This window comes from Dicentrarchus labrax, unplaced genomic scaffold, assembly GCF_905237075.1.
Source record: "Dicentrarchus labrax unplaced genomic scaffold, dlabrax2021, whole genome shotgun sequence".
NCBI classification, from domain to species: Eukaryota; Metazoa; Chordata; class Actinopteri; family Moronidae; genus Dicentrarchus; species Dicentrarchus labrax.
The window spans coordinates 13565186-13589727 of record NW_026136714.1 but is presented as its reverse complement, the minus strand read 5'-3'; the positions used below and the strand labels follow the sequence as shown (position 1 = coordinate 13589727).

Sequence of the window (24542 nt, the reverse complement as noted above, 5' to 3'; positions counted from 1 at the left end):
GTTATATTAGGCTCACAAAGCTTCATTTGTGTTACTACTCCAATACAATGGGGGTGAATGCAGTGATTATTGTGGTGCTTAAAGCATTAAAAATATAATTTTTAGGTCCAGTGTGTAACATTTAGGAGGAGCTATTGGCAGAAATGGAATATAATATGCATAGCTGTGTTTTCATTTGTGTATAATTGCCCGAAAATAAGAGTTGTTGTGTTTTCATTCCCTTATAATGAGCTGTTTTTATCTAAAGAGGGAGCGGGTCCTCTTCTACAGGGACCGCCATGTTGAACCGCCATGTTTCTACGGTGGCACAGAATGGACACAGGCTCTAAGTAGGACTGTCCGCGTTTTCGTACATTTTGCAGCCACTGTAGTTTCTCCCCTGCACCTGGAGGGGCGATGTGAAGCGAGGGAGTTGCAATCTACAACTACACCACTAGATGCCACAAAGTCTTAAACACTGGATAAAGTTTAATTGCCAAAGAAACAAGTATTTCCAAAAACAACGTGCTGGTTTTTTAAGATAAATTACAGACCTGATTGTGAGTCGTTTTCATTGGGACTATTTCTTTGCTAGAAAGCAGTCCCAATAAAAACAGTTCACATTTTCAACAGAAAGTAGGTCCAATGAAAACTGTTCGGTCAGGTCTGTGGATTATCTTGAGTAACTGATACATATTTTCTGGAAAGAGATACTGCTGCTGAGTTTTTCAAATGTCATTTTTCAGTGCTGTGAACACCACAAAATGAAATGCCATTCCTCCCTGTTGTATTTGAGCAGTGACAGAAGTCAGAGAAGTGGTGAATATCTCAAATCCCAGGCAGACGCATCCAAAAAGATCTGAGGAGAGGTCAAAAGTGTTTGGTGTATGTTTTTTTGTGATTTTATGGGCTGATTCTTCAACCAGTATCAGTACACGCACACACACACACACACACACAAACAGAAAATGAAGGTTAATACACAGAATTATTAAACTATGTAGAGCAGACAGTTTCTCAGTGATCTCCCAATGATTTAAAACCATGAAATGTTGTAGTAGCTATGTGGCACTATAACATTCTTACTGGAAATGGGTGTGTCAGAATTGGTCTGCATTGAAGAACAAAGAAATTGTGATAAAATTACCTTTACTTTCACAACTTCTTCTTTATCAGAAGAAATAAGCAGATGTTACCAGTTTTCCTTCTTTTTTATGCTCTGTCAGGCTTGCTAATTGGCCTTTTTTGTTTGCAAAACCACAGCTAATTCATTTACAAGGAACTGCAGTCAGTTCTGTGAATCTTGAGTGTGCTGTCTTAACTTCTGCATGTTTGGCTTGTATATCAGTATTTCTGAGAAGTATGCAAGGAGGGCAGCGCAATGAACTGACACATTTATTCATTACTGAAGACTACGTCTCTGACAGCTTCTGACAGGTTTCCTAGAACACACTCATCTCTATCAGTGTTGGTAACCCCACAACTAGTGCTGTGTGTGTGTGTGTGTGTGTGTGTGTGTGTGTGTGTGTGTGTGTGTGTGTGTGTGTGTGTGTGTGTGTGTGTGTGTGTGTGTGTGTGTGTGTGTGTGTGTGTGTGTGTGTGTGTACGTTTCCCACATCCTCCATGATGCCACAGATAGAGCTGATTGTGAATGTGATCAGTTCTGGTGATCTCTCCTGGCTGCCTATACTCCACCTAAGTACACGTACCAGAAACCAGTGCGTTCAAAGGTGAAAGTCAAGAGTTTTTCTGAGTGGAGGGATGTTTTTAAACTTTTTTTTTTTTTTTTTTGACTGTGAAATAGCTGATCTGAAAGGAAAATACTTAATGAACAGTTAAAAAAAACTTTCATAGTAAGTGATTTTACAGTTATGTTAACTTACTGTAAATGAGTTGTCATATCATGAAGATTTTAATATAATATAATATTGGCCAAGACCCAGAATGCAAGATCGGTTTCATAGATGTTGTCATTTTAATGCATTATTGTTTTATGTGATTACAGCTGCTTTCTATTGACGTAAGCCAGAGCCGACAATAATTTGAACAATTTGAAAATGAAGACCAAAGAGAATCTGTTAAATATCTCTCAGTGAGCCGTTCTTTTATGTTTTGGATCTGCTTTCTTTGTCAAATTCTATTTTCAAAGTGGTATGTGACCCCGTACAAACCTCTGCTCTAACCCAACCTTTTAAAGATCCAGTGTGTATGATTCAGTGGCATATAGCGGTGTAGTTGCAGATCGCAGCACTGACACTTCACCCTCCCTTTCTAAGCACGAAGGAGAAACTGTGGCAGCTGCGGAAAATGCAAATCTACAGCCAGTGTTTCGTTTGTCCCTTCTTGTCTACTGTAGAAACATGGCGGTTCAACATGGCAGCGTCCATGGAAGGCAACCCACGGTGTCTATAAATATAACTGGTTCATTCTATGGTAACAAAAACATAACACTCCTATATTCAGGGGATTATACACTAATAACTGCCAGTGGTTGCCACTAACTACGCTTTAGATCTTATTAATTGCTGCATGCAAGAAGAACCGTATAGCCACCCTGGCATGGTTTAGTGAGCTGGAATCAGAGAATCTATTTCTGTCCCACCAAGTATGGAAGAACACCTCAGGAGTGTTTGTCTGTGCAACAGGTGGTGGAGTATGGCACTAGAGTAGAAGGGTGAAAACAATGCCAGCTGCTACAGATCACCATAGCTTTAGCTACAGCTAAGAAGTTGTGTACAGTCCAAGAATATGTGTACAGTATCCAGAATCTAGATATTTAAATTTCATGAAAAGATCAAAACCAGCGATTTGTTAGAACATCTCTTAATACTTTCCAACCTGTCCAGCCTGTATCTGTCACTCAACACGAGGCCCATTTGTTCTGTTTTGTTTGAGTCATGGGTCACAAATATATATTTTGGATTCTAAGTAAGTTTAAATAGTTTATTTAAGGACACTACTTTTTTTATAAGATGTTATTCAAACTGGAGTAAGTGTTATATTTGAAGATCATTTTCACCTGCACTACGGCTGTTTGTGGGATGGACTCGAACTACAGTGAGTTTGTTCACCCAGTGCAAAAGTTTGTGCATTTCCATCCACCTATCCATTTTCAATTTGCACATAAAACACCTGAGTGGAACTCAACACAAAACTTAATTATATGTGGGATGAAATACATGTGTTTCATTCTTTTTACCACTCACCCAATCAGGCAAGTGAGTAGCCAACGTGGCGTTTTCCACATTGTTTCCGTTCCTTTGAGGCTCTGTGGTGCTAAATGATAAGCTATTTAAGCCACAAACTACACAATACTTGAGCAACCGCGCTGGCAGCAGCCATAGCTGGAGGCATTATGTTTTCAGGTTGTATGTACTTAAATCTGCCCGTCTGTCCCATTCTTGTGAGCGCCATATCTCAGGAACACCTCAAGGAAATTTCCTTAAAATTTGGTACAAGCGTCCAATTGCAGTCAAGGAAGAACTGATTAGATTCTGTTGGTCAAAGGTCACTGTGACATCATGAAACAAATATTTGGCCATAACCTATGAACTGTGAATTGGTGACACTTGACTCAAAGGTCACTGACTGACTGCAAAATGACCTTGACAAACACACACAAACAAAGAATTGATGTGCCAAAATCTTTGCGATAGTTCTAGTTTTAATGTTGATATGGGTCTTTTCATGAGTTTGTTGACAATAAGAAAAATGAAGAATGTCACTAGTCTTATATGCAGCAAGGAAAATAAACCTGAAATCAGGGGAAGCACAGACAGATGTGTCGGTCAAGGCCTCCCCTGCCTGATGAGGCCCTGATGGGTGGTGCTGTAAGTCTTTAAAACGTCTGTTTGTGTAGGATAATTGTTCACACACACTTTCCAAAATCTGTCCAGAGACCAGCCTAAGTTCAGTGCAGCACACACACACACACACACACACACACACACACACACACACACACACACACACACACACACACGCACCCCGGACAGTGTTGGCTACGGCGACCCTCGGAGGGGTAGTGGAATGTTGAGTGTCAGTCAGTTGCCGCGGCAACGGCCTTGAGAGAGGGACCCTGGGAAGATCGTTTTGGACTCCAAACATCCTGTGTGTCACCCGTGTGTGTGGGCGTGTGCGCTTAAACTGTAGATGTGTTTGTGACTGTGTGGGTGAGAGGTCACATGGTTGCATCTGTTGCCGTGTGTGTTGTTTGTTTGTTTGTGAGCTACTTTCATCAACTGTTTATGCCTGCTGCTGGTGTGTGTGTGTGTGCGTGTGTGCGTGTGCGTGTACCCGTGTGAAGTCTTTGTGTTTCTGTTGGTTTGCTATATGCTTTAGTTATTTTTATTTGTATTTGTTTATTTGACAGGGATAATGCTCATTCATCTGAGTGAGTGTGTCTTAAACTTTTAATTAACCCTGAATGGAACCGGTTCAAGAACCAGAGCTAATTCGGTGGAAAAGGGGTATTCCTGGTCCACTCTTCTCTTCCCAATACTTCCCATTTGGATCCAAGATTGCTGTGTTTTTGAACCAATAATTTTGACATCACATTTCAGCTTGCAGCTAATCATTGGTTTATGTGTGTGCTACATGCATGACTGTGACTACGTAGCAGGTTGATATGGAAACAAAATATTACAGTAAAGGCATCACATTAAATTCAATTAAATTAAATTCCGACATGAGAATAAACACCAGCGGTCCTATTTCTAGAGCCAGTATTTGGTTTGTTCATTATGGGCCACTGTAGAAAACTGGCAGCCTCCATGGAAGGCCACCCACTCCTTCTGTAGATATAAAAGGTTCTTTCTTAAGTAAAAAAAACACAACAATTCTTAAATTCAGGTGATTATACACTTATGAAAACATACCTGTGAATGTTATATTCCATTTCTGCCAATAGATCCTCCTAAATGTTACTGTATACTGTTGATTAATCAGTTGATTTTGTCTATAAAATGTCAAAACATTGTAAAAATAGTCTTTCAGGGTTATCCTAAAATCCAGTTGATAGTGTTATAAAACAGATAAATGCAGCAGATCCTCACGTTAGAGATGCTGTGCAGCCACAAGACTTTTCAGATGATATTCAGAATAAGCTTCTCAGTGGTGGCGTTTCATTGAGGGTTGCATATCTGTGTCTTACATTCACAATATCAGTTCTACGTGTGCATGCTTGTGTGTGAAGTTGAAACATAGTAGTGAAAGTTGACTCAATCTGAAAAGAACTAGGAGTATAAATTGAGAAGTGCAAGGTCATAATATTACTGAGACAGATCACCATCAACTTAATGTTTTAATAATGATCATTATCAGTTATCAGCCCATTGATATTTGGTATATTCAGCATATTGATTATTAGCTAATTTAACAGTAGCACAGTAGGCTGAATGCTGTTAATCAGGTGGGAATGAAAGATAAATAAAAATAATTTGGCCTCAACGAACCACTTCAACAAGCTGATAAGGTCAATATATAGAAATACGATTTCTATCCTAAAAGTTATTTAAAGGGGAAATGAGAGCTTGCAGTTTTTGAGTATCATGTGCTACTAGTGGAAATAGGTCATCTTAGTAAGATGTTGTTACTGTGGTATGTAAAACCGGAATTTGTTACATGTAAACAGGCACACAGTCATAAAACAAGCTGTAAACACAGTGCTGTATTGTACCACTCACTTACCACCCTCCTTTGTGCTGTTCCATGATAGGATGTGTCTTTTCAATCAGCAGTAAATAATGGGAATTGTCCTCTAGCGTATGATGTCCTGTTCTACTTCCGCCACTGAAACGAAGGTTGTCTTGTTGTTTGTTGTTTTTTTTACTGATAAAAATCTCGTCTTGACTTTTTCCTGAGTAGCAAATCCCTCTTAAAGTAGGTTTACACTCACAGCTTTAAACCATCAATAATTTACCGAGGGCAACATTTTTGCAATGATGTCCTTGTTTTATTTCCCCTGAAGGAGACATTAAATGTTAAAGTATTGCTCTGGATACATTGTTATTTATACACTGAAGCTATGAGCATGCCGTAGCCTTTGTTGGAGAAACCTCAGTGCTTCCATTGTTTGTGACGAAGAGGAGCAGTAATTACAGACGTTAATGAAAAGCTTCCCTAAGCATTTTACTGTATATTTACAGACTCATTATGCTCACTCTCTCTGGCTATGCCTGAATCTGTCTTGTTGTAGAGTGTGTTTTTATGTAGAGGAAGTTACATTTTCGTTTTTTGGCAGTCTCTGAAGGGAAGGATTAAGTCAGACCCTCACACACCTGCAGCACAATGATAAAGTGTTTTGTTAATGGTGACATTGTTTATTCGGTGTAATAAATTAATGCCAAGTGATCAACTTTAGATATTCTAATATGAAATAATGTATTTAATAGCTGCTATTTGTAACTTCAAATGGCCTGGAGGCAACAACAACCCTGAACACAGACATGTAAAAGCCCCCCCCCCGGCCTCCTACAAGGGAGTAAGACTGAACATTTTGAATCTTTCTCTGGTCGTTTTGCGTCCTTTTATGGTTGTTTTATGTGTATCTAGACATTTTGTATCTAGTTTTGCGTCCTTTTGTGGACATTTAAGTCTCTTTGAGATTGTTCTGCATCTCTTTGTGGTCGTTTTGCGTCTCTTTTTAGTCACGCCTCTTGCCCTGCCCTAGCTTGAGACGCTTTTAAACACGAGCGCACACTTGCACAGTTCATGAATGCATACACAGTTCCCCCACGTTGCTTGGTGGTGGTGTTTGAGGAAATAATCTTAAAGAAGTTATAGGCAGATTAGAAATTAAAGGAAGAAGAAGGGCAAAGGCCTGCAGTGTGTGTGTGTGTGTGTGTGTGTGTGTGTGTGTGTGTGTGTGTGTGTGTGTGTGTGTGTGTGTGTGTGTGTGTGTGTGTGTGTGTGTGTGTGTGTGTGTGTGTGTGTGTGTGTGTGTGTGTGTGTGTGTGTGTTCTCCAGGGAGTATTACAGACTTCAGTTTTCAGTAATAGGAAATGTGCTGTAAGCTTGAACTTGCTCCCCTGATGAAGTTGATTCACAGAAATAAGGCCTGTTATGTTGTTGCTCAACCAGTCAGACATCTGCTGCCTGTTTTTTCTTCTTTTTTTCCCTCCACAGACACATATGGTTCCTCAAAGATGCTCTTAGTCAGAAGCTCATTCACATTCTCACAATAAATTCCTCTCAATGAGTCACTCGTAGCTCATATGCTCATCGACACACACACGCACACACAGTACCAGATCACATAAGCTGTCGCACATCCTGTGTAATAGTTATGGTGTTGATGGTTAAGCTTTGACTTGCATCCTTTACCTTTGTGTCTTTGTTCTTGTGTTTTCTGAAATTGATGCTTACATATTATTTAATCATAATGTCCAAATAGAATTGAACTGGTTTGCGCTTAAAGTTATGAGTTGTCAAATCTTTTAGATTTCAAATCTGTTGTATGTAGAGCTGCAACTCTACATACAACTCTACAATAATTATTTTCCTTAACAATTGCCAATTTCTTTTCCTCAATTAATCGTCTATAAAATGTCATAAAACACACAAAAAAAAGCCTGTTACAATTTCCTAAAGTCCAAGATGACATCTTCCAGTCTTGTTTTATCCACCTAGAAACCAAAGATATTCAGTTAACTGTGAAGATGAAACAAGAGAAGTTTGGTATTTTAATGACAAACGATTAATCAATTAATTTCTGTCTATCAACCAATTGATTAATTGACTAATTGTTTCAGCTATAGTTGTATATTTATTCATTTAAATTGTAATAGAAGCACAAATGTTTGTGCGAATAGAGAAATACCCCAATATTGAATTTCAGGGCTGTATTTTCTTGCTAGTAACACCAGAAAAAGACTAAACACACACAACCATAAATTACACCAGTAACCCCAGGAGAACTGATCCCCGTTCACAGCCAGGTTAGAGGTGGCATAGCTGGTCTACAGCTATTGTTAAAGACTCCACATTATCTGATGTAATATTAGCTCAAACATCATTCAAACAGTGAAAGTAATTACATTTTCTCATTAATGGGCTGATGATATGGAGGCCATGATGTGTCACGCAACCCTAGTTCTGGGTAATGTTTTCCTCTCAGTGTGTGCCTCTTGTTTCTGGTGTAAACACCCTTTCTCTGAGAATACATTGATTGCATCTTTCTTACTCTATCTTTCTACGCAGGACAGTTATAAGAAAACCTGAAAGTTTTAACCTGAATCTGAAGGAACACGTTTCTCTGAACATCCTGAACTAAAATTCAGCTGTCACAGCAATTTGGCTATGTTTAGTCAGTTCCTCATTCACTGACTTAGATCTCTCTAAATGAGTCACATCCCTCTCATCTCTGCGTCACAGTGCTTTTTATTGATAATATTAGACTCTGTGGTTAAAACAAAGCTCGTTACGAGTTACAGGGTTCATTCACATCCCTTGCAAGCTGAGGAAATTGGTCGAGTGGGGGGCTAATCTATTCTTTTGATGCATGTGTGTAGGATTAAGACAGACATTCCTCAGGCTCACACACTGTCACATAGACTCAAACTCATCCGGTGCACAAAGCGCTGGAATCCGTCCTCCCTGCTCTTTCTTCTGCTCCTCATCCCTCCCTCTCTCCCACCCAACGCCGTGTCTTTCACTGTCTCGTCTGTTTCCTTTTGCTGCTTCTGCTCTCTCATGCTACTCACCCCCCCACCCCCACCCCCCACGCCACTTTTTTTCTGCTCTCTTGCATATGTTTGTCCCATAGCGTTTGATGTTGATTCAACTGTAGCTTGTTAGCTTCCACTGTGTGCTGTGTTTGTTTGGGAGAAAGTTTAGTGAGATTCACAATAATAACTGGTAGATTAGAGGTATTCATTTTCCTGGGCTGGGTGATAATATTTTATCATCTTTCCCTCTAATTATTATGATGAAGTAAAGATATTGTGGTTTATAATCAATCTGTCACAGTTTAAGATCTTACAGTAGATTCTCAAGAACATACTTTATTATTGGATTTTCTTTTGGTATCTTGTTGAACAAACATAATTTAAACTTTGCTCAATGTGATTGTGAATACTTAAGTAGAGCTGCAATAATAAGTCAGAATCAGCTTTATTAGCCAAGTATGTGTACACATACAAGGAATTTAACTCTGGTTTTAATAATATTTCTACATAGAACAATTTACAGGAAGATAGAAAAAATAAAAATGAGGACAGCAAGCTGAAAAAAGAAGTAAAACAAGTACCAGTGTGTAAGATGTAGTGGCATCTAGCAGTTAAGTTGCAGATTGCAACCAAATGAACACTGCTTGCGTCTGTATTCGACAACCTGGGAATGAGAACAGCCTGTGAAACGTGTAGGAGAAACTACAGCAGCAGCAAAACTGACAAAAGAACAGAAGAGACCCCGTACAAAACCGCTGATTTAACCCAACCCTTTAAAGATCCAGTGTGTAGGATTCAGTGCCATCTAATGGTGCAGTTGCAGATCGCAACTGCATCGCTTCACCCTCCCCTTGCAAGTGCGAAGGAGAAGCTATGGTAGCAACAAAACACAAGAAAGGCCATATCTATAGCCAGTGCTTTATTTGTCCATACTGGGCTACTGTAGAAACATGGCGGTTCAACATGGTGGACTCCACGGTGTCTGTAGATATAAAATACTCATTCTAAGGTAACAAAAACATAACGATTCCTATATTCAGGTGATTATACAGTGATGAAAACATACCTGTGATCATTATATTCTATTTCCTCCTAAATGTTATACACTGGACCTTTACCTAAATGTACAAACAAGTTAAGTGTATATTTAAATATATATATATATATATATATAGAAAAAGCAAGAATGACCAACAACATACAATGTCTGTATACAAGTCAAATGTTATGTAGATTGTAAACAAATACAAATAGTGCAAAGGAATAAATACTGAATCAGTAAAGTTGTAGATTATATAAACATATGTTTATATACAGCATGCAGGATCCACATACACACATACAGCTAACATATGATGCACACACTTTTTCTCAAGAAGACTTCCTGACTCTCTCGTGTTTCTATCAGCTGTCACCAAGGCTTCATTTCAGAGGTGACTTATGACCCAGGATGCCACAGGCTTGTACACATGGCTGACTGAGTCATCCATCCGTGTGTGTGTGTGTGTGTGTGTGTGTGTGTGTGTGTGTGTGTGTGTGTGTGTGTGTGTGTGTGTGTTTATGCCTGTGGCTTTGTTAGTGCCTGTGTGTATCTGAGGGCTTGAAGGCTCTGCATCGCTTTATTAGTGGGTTTCATGTTAACCTAAAAGGGACAGGACTTTAAAAAGCGGCCTTACACCTGTAGAAAGGATCTCATATGTTTTATTAATACATAAAAATCCGGGTGACTGAAGTCCTCTTGTTGGCAGTCGACAGACTCAAAGCCGCAGTTTAAGGAGTTTATGCAGTGTGCCTCAGGTAAAAGAGCCACCAGGAAGCCCCTCTTATATCTCATTTAACATTCTTCAAATACACAGTTTGTCCTGGTGGAGTCGGCCTTGGAGCTCTGCCATCAGAGCTCCCATTATGCTCTTCTTCCTACAATTCCCTGCATTTTCTTTCACTAAGTGAGGCTTCAGTTTCAGCAGCACAGAGTTTTCACATTCACACATGTATACACATATAGGGACAACACATATGCACATACTGCACACATTTTTGTGTGGGCGTTTTCACACCTATAGTATGCTTTTTTCCGAAACAGTTAATTAGTTAGTAAACTTTTAGCATTTTGATGTTTCCTGTTTGTTGACCACCTCCCTGTTCCGTCTCGTTTTTTTTGGCTGGACCGCAGCAAACGGGCCAAGCCCTACCGGCGCAATCTGTGACTTACTGACTTGTGAATGAGTGATGAAGTCCCACCACTGGTCTGGTTCAGTGTTAGAGTTTTACAGTTGAAGCACCCCAAATAACAGTGTGCCAAAAGATAGAAACAAGTAAAAGAGCAGGGGCGAGTAAATAGATAAGTTAATAGATTAGAATAGTTATAGTAAGTTCTCTTTTAAATCCTTAAGATAGGAGTGACAAACTATTGTTCTTGCAACTGAATTTAGCCTGTAACATTTTTTGACTCAAATGTAGCTTAACCATTTCATGTGATCTGCTTCCATACGGCTTCAGAACAAATATTACTAGGACTACTACAGAAATTTGCAGATGAACATTTATTATCCAGGAATTAACATTACACACACCATATATAAGGTTTTGACATAGTCTTGTTCCTAAGAAAGTGATAAAACACTGCAATGCAAAACCTTGCCTTGGTACAGTTTGGTGCTCTCCCACATCCCAGAATGCAAAGCACACCTGGTTAGAGGAGTTGTTTAGCTCAAACTTGTGGAGTACACCTGGTAGTTGGGTCAGATCGAGGATCACGTTCTCACAACAAACAAACCACTCCAGAGTTCGTTTGAGACTCTAAAGGGTCTTAGTGCGATTGTTTAGGTCCACACTCGAGTACGATTACTGTGTTCACACCTGCCCAGTTTAATTGAACCAATGGACAAAATAAAGTTCAATTTAACTGGACAAACTGTGGACACACACATACACTCAAATAAACATAACAGTACAGACACAAATGTGTCTCCCTCTGACAGAAACTGACACTGCTTTGTGTGGACCATCTGGTTCCCATTTGTTACATGTAACGACATAGTGAATAGTAAAATGTGTTGCACACATGTATGTCTGTGGTGTAGTGTGGTAAAGGTCCAGTGTGTAACATTTAGGAGGATCTACTAGCAGAAATAGAATCTAATATTCACAACGTCCTATTTTCAGAATAAGTTCTTTAAAAGCCCCAAACTCTCGAGTTTCCTCTCAGACTACCAGCAACTAGCCTGTAAGCATGTTGTTCAATGTGTAGTTTAGGGAATTTGGCAATGGTCAGCCACCTCATTATTATCTCTACAAACCAGAGAGATGGAGAGCATAATCCTGATCAGGAAAGTTAACGCTCTTGCAGGACACAGCACACTATTACTTCCTGTTTCTGTACCTTTTTGTGTCTCCTGTCTCATGATGGTAACGTCTGATCTAACCGACTGTCATCGTGTCTTTATTGTGTTTTTCAGGCCTCCAGTCCCAAGCTGACGACTCACTGCTCAGATATCCAAGAAGTCCGTCGTTGCAACCGACTGGAGATGCCTGACAACTTAAACACATTTGTTTTAAAGGTATGTACAGATATTTTCAGCTCAATGGAAGTAAGAACTCTACAGTTTCCAGACTCTAGCCGCTGTGTTATTTACATCCACATTGCTTAGATCTCCAACCCTCAATCCAACATGAAGAGGAAACGGGACAATCATTGTGTCATATCATTTCATAACAAAACTCACCACACAGCCTTCATTTAGACCTCTTTGGTTTAAACCTAAAGGATATTCCACCCAAACTTTGTCTCGAGTATCAAACATCCAACAACTGAAGTGTTGAAAGATGGCTGCTCCATCGACCCTCGTTTCACCAAAATATATATTAAAAAACACTGCTTCTTTGTTGCACTGCGGAAGTGGTTTGAAAACTTTTTAAGGATGTATATATATTTTTGGGCTTTGAAATCCAGGGTAACAGACTTGAATCCAAGTTAATTAAAACCTTTGTAGTTTGTTTCTTTATTGTGAACAAAGTCACAGCAGTGAGTATCTGATAGCATTAGAGAAAATAGTTAAATTAAAACCAATTCTCCCTCCTGTCTCTCTTTACAGTTTGGCTCTAAATATTGTTAGCATATCTCCTCTTTGAGGGAATTCCCTCTTAGCAGACAACCTTATTTTAAATCTTGACTGGCTCAAAAAAAGTTTAAAATATGAGGCTATTTGATTCTAACCCCATGGTACTTTAAGGTACATGTTGTTTTTCTGTGTAATTCTTAAAACTATATTGTGTATTTATTCTATGTCTATTTACATAATGGTGTGTATGTTGTCTAGTCCATCCTGTTGCACTGTGAGCTCCCCGAAGCTCCTACCAAATATTAAATAAAGTTGACTCAAAAGCTTTATTTACCTGTTACACCTGTTTCTGAACATTAGAATAAGCTACTCACAAAAAAGTTGAGCTGCTGCCCAAATGGCAGTATTGAGTCCTAGGTATGCTGTCAGTTCTTCTTTTAACAGTGTCTACCATCTATTTCTGGCATTGGTGCATAGTAGTACCGTCCGGCGTTTATGTAATGTGGATGGTAGATTTGAAAGCATCTTTGTCTCTGCAGGTTAATCGAGGTAGTCTGATATTTGAGACGGACAACGACCAGCAGGTCAGCTCCTGGACCACAGAGCTAAAAGAATGTATCAACAACAGGTGAGAAACACAAAGACACATACTTTATACAACCTGAAACCTGAATATTTGAACCCAGTCTGTTTTCAGACTTATATTCGCTCAAACTCATTCTACTTTTGAGAGTTTTAGTTTTTTGTGAGCACAAACCGAACTGAAGACTGAAGTTGCAACTCATATTCAAACTATAAATTGAGAGTTTTTTCAGCATCGTACATGTGAATCTGAGTCTGACTCAAAACCTATTCATGAAATCAATAATTTAGCTCAACCTGTCCAAGCCAGCTGGGTCCCAGACACACACCCACACACAGTGTGTAACAAGAGCCTGCATCCAGAGCTGTCTCCCCAACGCTGCTTTTTTTCCTTGAGATTCTGAGTGGAAATATTTAACACTTGGACTTTGGCTGTTTTTAGTGTCTGTGGGCGTGCTGGATGTTTACTTTTGCTTAGGTATGTGTTTGCAAATGCAAACATACCTGCTTGAGGGCTCTAAGGACTGAAGCAGGTTTGAGCCTCGGTATATTTGGAGTATTCCTGGAAATAATCATTCATCAAACTCATCAGTCAACTTAATATTTACACTAAACCTTTGAGGTAACACATCTGCTGTGGAGAGCATTCTGTTACGGCCTCTGCAATAAATGTAGTTTTTAAAATTTGATTTTTTTTTTTTTTTTGGCTAAACTTAAAGTTGTGTAAACGTAAAGAGAGTTGTGTGGGAGTCGTGGTAGTGTTGCCGTGGGAGTGCCTGCTTTATGCTGTGATCACAACATCCCCATTCCTTATTTTCCTCTTCTGCCCACCTTCAATAAATCCAAATAATTAACAGAAATACTTAATCATCATAATTTATAATAAGGCGATGACTGTGCTGGTTTCATCATGCTGTTTTTCTCCAGATTAGACTACCAAATACTACATAATAGTAATATTATGATAAAAAAAAAATCAACAAAATTAATTAAACATCACTATTACAGGCTGGAGTACTTAACTTAGCCATGAAACTGACTCTACTCTAAGGACACACTACTGAGGAGAAGAAATTATAGATAAAATTCCTAGTAATACTCATTACTGTAATATAAAATACAGGAATCCTTCTTTTCTGTCTTTCGTTTGACAAACAGTACCGTATCTTTAGCAGCAGACATAAAGATTACGCCCAAAAAAGATTTAATAAGTTTGACCTTATGTTTCAGAGCATACATATCTGTGTGTGTGTTTGTGCAAGTGTGTGTTGCTTTGTGAAAGGAAGTGTGGGGGAGGTCTGAGACTCGGGAGAATCTCAGGACCTTTCTCATTTCTGCAGATGTCTGGAATGCTCTTATTCACTCAGACACGTGCACACACACACACACACACACACACACACACACACACACACACACACACACACACACACACACACACACACACACACACACACAGTACAGTGAACACTCACCCAGTGTGGAAGTGAGGTCAAAGTTCACTCTTGAATTCAGTGTTTATTCAGATGCCAGATGAGACTTGTGAAGTGTTCGTCAAGTGTTATATTTCTCTTCTCTTAATTTTTATCAACATTTAAAACATGCACAGGAATTCATTAAAGTGCATGTGTTAATATATTAGTAAGTGTATACAGTGTACAGTATCTCTGTGTGTGAGTGGGTTGACCCTGTAACCCAACAATTATTGAATTCGCCTGATATTGATATCTGGGGATTTAGGAAAGTCTGATAACAACATATATTAGAGGTAGTAAAAAAAAATTAACATAGCATAAACAAACAGTCTTGATACAGATTTGTTTTCCTGTTGTGATCAGGATACACACTGAATGGGACATTTCATAGTTGAAAAATCAACTTGTCAGAGCTCTCTGGTGGACAAACTATGTAATGGTGAAACTGTTTCTAAATGAGTCAAACTTAGTTTGCGTATCAGTCCCGCAATGTCCTTATCAGCCGACATTTAGCAGAAACCAATACATCTGTAATAAGGTTATATACATACAGTATATATATACATATATGCCTACCTCTATTGCAGTGGTTTTCAAACAGGGGTCTGGGGACCAACAGGGGTCCTTGAGTGGGTTGTAGGGGGGTCCCCAGCAAAAGGAGGAATAGAATATTTGAACTTTTATCACATATTTTGGAAATTGGAACAGCAAGTGAATGGTCCTAGTTTAATCATTGACTGACTGTGAAGACTTTATTATCTTAACCTAAAAATAGAATAATCGGAAGGGCTTCCATAAGACAAAATCAAACCAAAGAAAAGTTTGGGAACCCCGGTTCTGGTTCATGCACAAGTCAGGTTTTTCTTCTTGGCTGATGTGAATATGAATGAGGAGAAGAAATATGAACTTCAAAACGGTCTCTTCATTTGTACTGAATTCCGACTCAGAGGAAGAACTGCCATTGAAAGATTAATAATTGCTGCTGTGATAGTTATAAAAAGCTGTCTGTGTGAATTACAAGCCGGGTTTTGGCATCTGATAACCCAGGAATATAATGATATTTACTTTTGTGAAGTGAAACTGATTCTCTCTTTGCACTTTGATACCACAATTGACATCATAGTCATCATAGTTAATTTTATTCAGCGCTACCTTAAACAACACACCCCACTAATGCAGCACTCTTTCTGGTCTACTAACAGCTTTTGAAACCCCCTCTGCCACCTCTTTCTAACATTAGGACAGCATTCAACAATATTTGTTACAGTCCAACAATCATAACCACTTTACACAGCGGTTTGCCAGGTGTGCAGAGTTATGAAAGTAGGAAGTGTTTGAACTTCTCTCAAAACTCTCTCATTCTTCACAGTTACTTTCGTCACTTGTTAGGGCTGCACAGTTCGGCAAAAACATCATATTGTGATATTTCTGACAGATATTGCGGTTGCGATATGATTCACGATCGGATAGAATAATCATTTATATGTTTTCTTAAATCTGGAGAACAAGATTTGTACACCAGGTAGTCTCTGCAGCACTACAGTACTTCATTATAATGCTGCTTTGTCACATTTATGACCTTATTTCACTTATTGCTATTTCAATCATATTTAGATTAATTGTGCAGCCCTACTTTTCGTGTTTAAAACTTGATATAACAGCATGAATGCTCATTGAGAGACATTGTAACATGGCCCAGCACAATACTAAATAGTAACATTAAGTAAATACTAAATGTTGTGCATGCTTGCTTACTATTGTACCATTATCCCGTCTGTATGATTCGTATCATGTCGAGACTACAAAAACCTGCGAGAGAGCGATCAGGAGGCAGTGTGATCCAGCCAGGAAGATGCTGTGATGGCAGGCTTTTCACTTTGCCCTCGAGTGGGGACATTTGGAACGAGTATAAACACTTTTCCCTTTAGATGTGGTCAGATGTGGTAGGTGTAGTTTGTTTCAAGCATACTAAGCCCTTAGCTCTAATCGTTGAAGCATTGCTGACTGACTGAAAAGTACTCGCTTTGCAAAATCTCCTCACTTTGCTCTTTGCTAGAGTAAAACATGAAATGATTCTCACGAAGATAGAAGAAAACACACACACACACAGTGAGGAGAAAGGAGACTTGTCTTCCTGTTATTCAGAGTGCTGCAAACTCAAGTCAGCATTTTAGCAGGATTTGGTTCAGCTTCCCTCTTTAACCTTCCCGTTCTCATCTGCGTATGTACACACACACTGTATGTGTCAGTCTGTATGTCTTTTGTTTTTGTGTGAGTGTGTGAGTGTGTGAGTGTGTGAGTGTGTGTGTGTGTGTGTGTGTGTGTGTGTGTGTGTGTGTGTCTACGTTTGTTTTTTTGGCTATGTGTGAGCAGTGAAAGAGAAGAACAGTCTTAGCTCAGATCTGAACTGGTGAACTGGACTCACTTCCTGTCTGTGCTCGGTGTCTTTGTGTTCCTTCAGCCTGCTGTTTCCTCCACGTTCACTAGAATCACCCCACCAACACACACACACACACACACACACACACACACACACACACATACAGCCCTCTCTTTCATTCTTACCATCTCTGTTGCTTGTGCTCCAGACACTGGAGTAATCACAGTTACTAAATGGAAACTGGAATATATATATGGAACTTAAATATCTTTTCACCACAAGACAGAAAGAAGATTCTGATCTTGAGATGAAGTTTTCTTATAGGACAGATGATAAAACACAAATGAAAACACCATTTTCTGCTTCAGGTGCTCCACAGTCAGATTAACATACGTGTGTTGTAGAGTTTGTGTAATCTGAATCTGTTCTTGTCCTTCAGGTCTGGCAGTGTGGATCTGGAGCCGCTCCCACCCCCAACTGACAGCTCGGCCCCAACCAATCACAGAGGGAGCTCAGAGTTAGGAAGTCAAAGTGAGTGATGAGACGAGGGGCTTCTGTGCAAAATACTTCAACAATCAGGGTGTAGATGCGTGTATTTACGTATTTAAAAAGGTTTGGTTTACAGTTCTGGGACAAAATGTTGACTTCCTAGTGTCCAGAGATAATGTGTCCCCATGTGCCTTCTGGTCTGGGATCAAGTCTTCTCAAACAGCCTCTCTGCTTTAAATAAATGCATAAATGGTGATAATATGATAAACAGTTGCTTAGTTATACATCCATCAGATATGGAGCAACGATTTATTTGAAGTCATATTTGTGTCCACCTGATGAATTTTAATCCAGTACTCACTCTCCTTTTAGCTCTGTTTTAGTCTCCACCAACTCCTGGGAGAAAAATCTGACTCATTAGCTGCTAAATGTTTCTGTGTTCACCAGATCTAAAGGAGGCCAGTAGAGTTTTGGGATAATTAATTGTGAGCATGTCACTTTTGAAGAATTAAACCATTTTGTTTCTCTCATCTCTCCAGGCCCCGTCACCTTTGCCCTGCCGGAGCAGGTAGTCCAGAAGGCTGATCAATTCCTGATCTCCTACCCCTGGTTCCACGGCCCCATCTCCCGCGTCAAGGCAGCATACCTGGTTCAGAGCTCAGGACCGGAGGGACACGGAGTGTTTCTGGTCCGACAGAGCGAGACCCGCAGAGGAGACTACGTCCTCACTTTCAACTACCAGGGAAAAGCAAAGGTACGTCTCACAATGTCTGATATAGGAAAACTTGTTTGTTTACACCGGTGTTTTAGTTCACATCCGGGAGTGGTTCACCGAATAATTTAGTAATATGAATGAACACTTCTCCTCCAATCCACATCGTTCTTCTTTTCGCGTGCATACATCAAACTGGTGCTGACCACATTTCCTGACAACAGTGGAAAACACTTAAATGAAGAGTTATGCAAACATTCAGCTAATGGGAAAGACCATCCACAAGAGTGAACACTGACCACCGGGGTAAAGAAATAGAGTGGTCTCAATTCCGCTCCTGGTCAGACTCACTTTTAAAATGTTTCTTTGCTTACGTCTCCATCTGTCTGTCTCTGCAGCACCTGCGCCTCTCTCTAACAGAATGGGGTCAGTGCAGGGTACAGCACCTGCGCTTCCCCTCTGTTATGGACATGCTCAGTCACTTCCGCCTCTTCCCCATCCCACTGGAGTGCGGAGCCGCCGGTGCCGTCACACTGTCCAGCTTCGTAGTGGCGAGCTCCAGCCCTCCATCACAGGGTGAGACTCATGTCATGCGTCTTTGTGAAACAGAAAACATATTGATTTAGTGTTTGTAGCAATGGCTGAATTTGACTTTTACATAAACATGTTTATTACAACTTTGGTCTGTTTTTTTGTTTTCACCATCTATTTTATTGGTTGTGGTAACATTGCACTCAATGAAGTAACGCCAACAGTGTGACACAGTCAGACAGGCTGTAAATAAGATGACAGTTTAGCCAGATTATCCAAACCATTGGTAACCAACGAGGGTTGAGACCCCTCCGCCGGGTCACAGGATAAATCTGAGAAATTATTATTTGTATTGTATTTCTTTCATGGACATCTAAAACGTATCATGAAGGATCACAAAAGAAGAACTGTGTACACAACTAGGACAACTGCTGTAGGTCACATTTAGATTAGATTAACTCAGTGGGTGCGGTGTTAATATTTCAGAAATGAGAGAATTATCCTTAAATGACACTCCTGTGTTGTTGTGTAATGGTGAGCAGGTGTGCAGCAGAAATTCAGAGGAAGTTGTAGTTTTTTCTCGAAAATTCTCATCTCCTCTTTTTTTTTTTTTTTCTCAGGCGCTCTTCTTGTCCCTTTCTCCCGCCATCGGTGGAGCTCCGAGCCCAGCTTGGCTCACTACAGCTTGGCTCGCAGCTCCAGTCATCCCCCTTCCTCCTGCTCCACCACCAGCACCAGCGCCAGTCCCAGCTCTGTTTCCCAGCCGGGGAACCCCCCATTCACTCGCACCAACCCTGTCCCAGACCCTCCTTCGTCAACCCCCACTCCTCTGGGTCGGAGTGAATCGGTAGGGAGGAGACCCCTGCACCGCCCCCACATCCCTCAGCGGGACTCAGACTACGAGCTGGAGCCTGAGCGAGGTCGCAAGCGGGCGATAGACAACCAGTACATGTTGCTCTGACCCGTTTAGTCAGACAACTCCATCACTTCTGACAGATAGTAGTCACACATGATCGTGCACACATCATAAGACACATTTTGTTACCGCTAGCCCCCCCACCCAGCTTCATGTGGGTGTGTGAGACTCTCAGAGCGCATGATGCTATTAGGATTATAGCAGACTCATGAACTTGAGCGAACAATTGACGTGCAGCAGTGTGTATATCTAAACATACACACACACACTCACTATGTCTGCGCTGGGAGTGTGTTTACCAGCATCAGACCCTCACAACCTCCACCCTGAGTGTCCACAGTGAATGTATTTTTGGGAGTTTTATAACAGTGTTGACCGTGATGATTATTCTCGTTTTATTGATGTTGAGGTTCTGTGTGAGAGAGGGAGAGCCAGATGTATAGCTGTCCTCGAGCCCAAGCAAAAAATATCTTTCAATGTTTCTATTATTGTGAATTCATTGAGGTGCGCTTGATTTAACTTCTTTGGCACCTAACCTGATCCGATGGGAAGGCACTGCCTGTGAAATAGTTTAATTCAAGTGCTCCTTAAAAATATTTAAAAGACATTTAATCTTCACACACAAGACTTTGTGTGGAGCACACTCCCACCTTTTTATACACAAACGAAAAAGCACTCTATTTCAGAGTGTCTGTACACTCTATTAGATATTCCTTGTGCATTATTATATATTTGAGTGCACAATGCTTTCAGTGCACTTTGGAAACAATGTGTATTTTTTATATACACAGATTCTTTTGTAGAAAAATTACAAAAATTTAATTAAAAAGGGGAAAAAGTGGTTAAAGTCAGTTGGGAAGCTGTAACCGGTCTGCTTCCACCCTCCTTCAAAACCTTTGCTGAAGCAAATACAGAGAGCCAAAGAAATTATTCCAGATCAGCTTTCTTCATCAGCACTGTTTTTACCAACAGTAGTGGGAACTTGTCGCTGTTTGTGGTGTGTGTGTGTGTGTGTGTGTGTGTGTGTGTGTGTGTGTGTGTGTGTGTGTGTGTGTGTGTGTGTGTGTGTGTGTGTGTGTGTGTGTGTGTTTTTGTCACGGTGTATGTGAGATGATTGAAAGTTTAGTCCATCAGCATGAATGTGCCGATTTGAGCACAGAAGTCATTTCTACTATAAAAACCAAGAAAGTGCAAAATACAATAATATAATTTATATATATTTGTCGTCCTGCAACCCTCAGCAATGCGTGCAACAAACAATACAAAGTCACGTTTCCCGGATACATGTTTCAAGTCACAAAAAGTATTTTGTGCCACTAAATTAATTTCTAAAAAAGTGCACTTCTGCCCTGTTTTATATATATATTTATTTATTTACAGGTGTGACATTAATTATACTATAATAATGCCACTCCATTTTTTATTGGTGTATTGGCATAAAAAAAATATTCTGTCACCAAAATGAGACTTGGTGAATTTTGTACACATAAAGTAGAAATAGGTGCCCGTAGAAAACATACAAAAGACTTGACTCCAAAGAGTGTAAGAGGAGAAAACAATGCACGTTCAGACCAAAACAAAGTAGTCATTGAATCCAAGCAGTCACATATTTGACAACAGTGAGGGTCAGAGAGCTGGAAACTTCAATCCAACTTTAAAACATTTGACACCTTTTTTCAAGTTAGTTTTGTCGTGGTTTGATAATCTAACAATAAACCCGTGAAGGGCTTTTAAAGGTAGACGGTGATATGATGTAACTCCTGAAAGACTGAAGTGCCTCTGTAGATATTAACATTTATTTTTTTACAGTTTTATCATCACTCTGGGAACAGCATCATTTCTTCGACGTTTCACACTCATAGCATTAAATATGTTTCGTAGTATTTTCTGTTCACCACAGCAGCCAATTGAAGAACCGAGGAGGGACTGTGAAAATAATGTATTTTTACACTATACATCATTTTTAATAGAACTTCCGCGTTTTAAATGAGAGTCTCTGTGAGAAAGGTTTGGCGTCTCAGCTTCATTGTCAAGAGCTGACGTACTACATCTTTATTTAGGAATACATCCAAAAAAGTAAGCCTTGACCAAAGCAAGCATTTTTATCCAATAACCAGTTTATTTTATCTCATCCACCACCAGTACGTTTCCTCAAAAGCATCTTAAAGAGCTCATTTCTAACCCACAACGATCCAAACTTCATGGTGTTTCTGTCTTCAGATCAGCCGGTGGCCAAACCAGATTCATTTTCAGTCACGTTCTGAATCGTGAAACTCGTCTCTCCTTACAGAATAGCTCCTAAATAGATAGTTCACCTAAAAGCAGTAGTTTTGACACACCAAAGCTGAAATGTCCAGTTTTCTGTAATTTTGTTTCAATAACTGAAGCTTCACTTCCATTAGCTGCGGGATGCCTTTGGGAAATTATGTGCTAGGACTTTGTCTGTTTTGTCTTCTAACCTTGCTTTAACACTAACTTTAGCAGTTGATTAAGATTTTCCTTCAGTAAAAGTCTGCTTAACGTATGGTTTAGACCCAATTCTGTCTGTCTGTCTGTCTGTCTGTCTGTCTGCCCTCTTTATCGTTGTAGTTTCCTGTTGATTTTTAAGAGAAACGCATAAACGCAGCTTCATTTCCTCATAAACATGACCAGAGTAAGTCCGCTGTGATTACTCCTCTCGTTACGCAATAAGTCAGCTTTGTTTACCAAAGGAGCATTTTTTACAATGGTTGTGTAGTTAATGTATCATCATGATCAAGACTGACATCTTTCAAGTATTTAAAAGGGGAACAAAAACAAGGATGTTTTTGGCAAAAGTACGGTTGGTCTTCCTGCCCTTTTATGTGCCCGAGTCTAAACAAATCACTCGCCACCTCTGTGTTTCATTCCTGCTAAAGAAAAGCAACGGTAACAATAACTATTTTGACTATCAGTCCCCTCTCTTTGCTGACTTATTGTTTATTTTTTTGTGTTAGGGAGAATGACTGTGCCTTTGCCAGAAAGCTGCTGTTGCTTTTCCCCTTTTTTTTCTCGAAAGCTCAGGGTGTGATGTGGTGCAGAACTTGTGTAGTGCAATATCTGAGAGATGCTCAGTGCTTCACACCTTTTTTTTTTATGTATGTAGGGGGCGATCAGAGGCTTCTGGATGGATAGATTAAGTGAGTGAGAATTCAGTGTTTGCACCTGCTCATAGACTGAAGGAAAAAAGTATTTAACAAATGCAAAATTTCCCAGAATAAATGCTATATTTAAAACCAGGGCTACCACTTTTTCCTGTCGCTTCATGGCTTCTTATTTTTGTTTCATGGTTCACTCGAATTTGTCCGCAAGAATCGAGAGCTTTAGAACATCCCCATGTACCTCAGGTGTCTTCAATCCTCAACATCCACTCCAGCAACACCTTTAGTCTGTGTTTATTTTAAAATGTCCAGTTGCTGAATGTATTATGTTCTCAATACTGTTCATTCTGTTTGTTAACTTAGCACTGTAAACATTCCAGTTCAACCAAACATCCCCTCAAAAGCTTTTAAGAATCTGTCATTGTGTTTGCATCCCTTTGAGTAATAAGCATCTAAATTATATTAAATATATATCAACTGTATATTTGACTTTTTGTAAAATAAACCTAACCAAAAAAAAGAACTTGATCAGTTTCTGATTTTTGTGTGTGTGTGTGTGTGTGTGTACTCTTGACGTCTCTGTGTCATCCTGTTTTTCTGGAACATGCTGTAAGAGATGAGCATGTGATGAACCAGTAAAAGATATTCATGTGATGGATGGAGTTTAGAGAGGTTGCAGATAAATGGTGCTTACTGTTTTGTCGATCTCCACCATCAAAAGTCAAAATAAGATTACAATATATTCTCAGATTGATTGACATTACACATTAAATGAATAGTTCAATATTTGGGGAGATTCACTTTCTTGCAGAGAGCTACCACTCAACTAAAATATGAAGCTAGCTACAGCTAGCAGCCCATTAGCTTAGCGTCGCATAGACTGGAAACGTAGACTTATGGAAACATATTGCTGCCACAGCATTATAACATGAAAAGATTATTGTTATGACAAGCAGTTTTTCATGTTATAAAAATGGATTTTATGTTATAACATATTTGTGCATTATTACAACATACAAACCTATATTAGAAACTATAATAAACTATATTAAAAACATTTTCATGTTATAACAATATATTATTTATCTTGTGAAAGGTTTCATGTTGTAACTAAACGTTTCACATTATAACACATTGTAACAATGTTATAAATATATTGTTATAATATAAAATGTTACTTGTTATAACGTGATAATTGTATGTCGTAATAAAGTGGAAATATGTTGTCATCTCGTTACAACAAACATTTCATGTTGTCATACTAATCTTTTTTTGTAGCATAGCAGCAATACACTTAAAAACACTGTATTCTTACCAGTATTAGTATAAAGTCCCGGGATTTCAAGCCCATTACACATAATAATCTGCTGATTATTCTCCCAGTTACTCATTTGGTCTGGTCAATCTCAGAAAATAGTAAAAATGTCAGTTTCAGACAGCCCAAAGTTTCAAAATACTTGTCTTGTTAGACGAGCCCGTAACAATCAGATTGACAGTGTATTACCATATATGACAAAAGACACAAATGCTTTCAGTGTGGAAAAACCAGAATAAACAAATGTCAGGATTTCTAGTTGATAAATCACATAATGACGAATCAATTATTAAAATAGTGGCAGATGAGTCACTAAT

The 24542-nt window shown here is 39.4% G+C and overlaps 1 protein-coding gene across 4 annotated transcripts in view; it reads left to right on the top strand.

Annotated features, from left to right (window-relative positions):
* The window catches only part of sh2b3 (SH2B adaptor protein 3), a 53373-nt gene extending 29940 nt beyond the window's left edge, over positions 1–23433 (top strand). For all 4 annotated transcript variants that reach the window (XM_051422602.1, XM_051422601.1, XM_051422603.1 and 1 more), the window contains exons 3-8: positions 12104–12205; positions 13246–13334; positions 17583–17674; positions 18172–18386; positions 18743–18920; positions 19496–23433. In XM_051422602.1, coding sequence (XP_051278562.1) covers positions 12104–12205; positions 13246–13334; positions 17583–17674; positions 18172–18386; positions 18743–18920; positions 19496–19836 — 1017 coding nt within the window. In that variant the 3' untranslated portion in view covers positions 19837–23433. The remainder of the gene's footprint in view (positions 1–12103; positions 12206–13245; positions 13335–17582; positions 17675–18171; positions 18387–18742; positions 18921–19495) is intronic.
* Positions 23434–24542: the final 1109 nt, after the last annotated feature.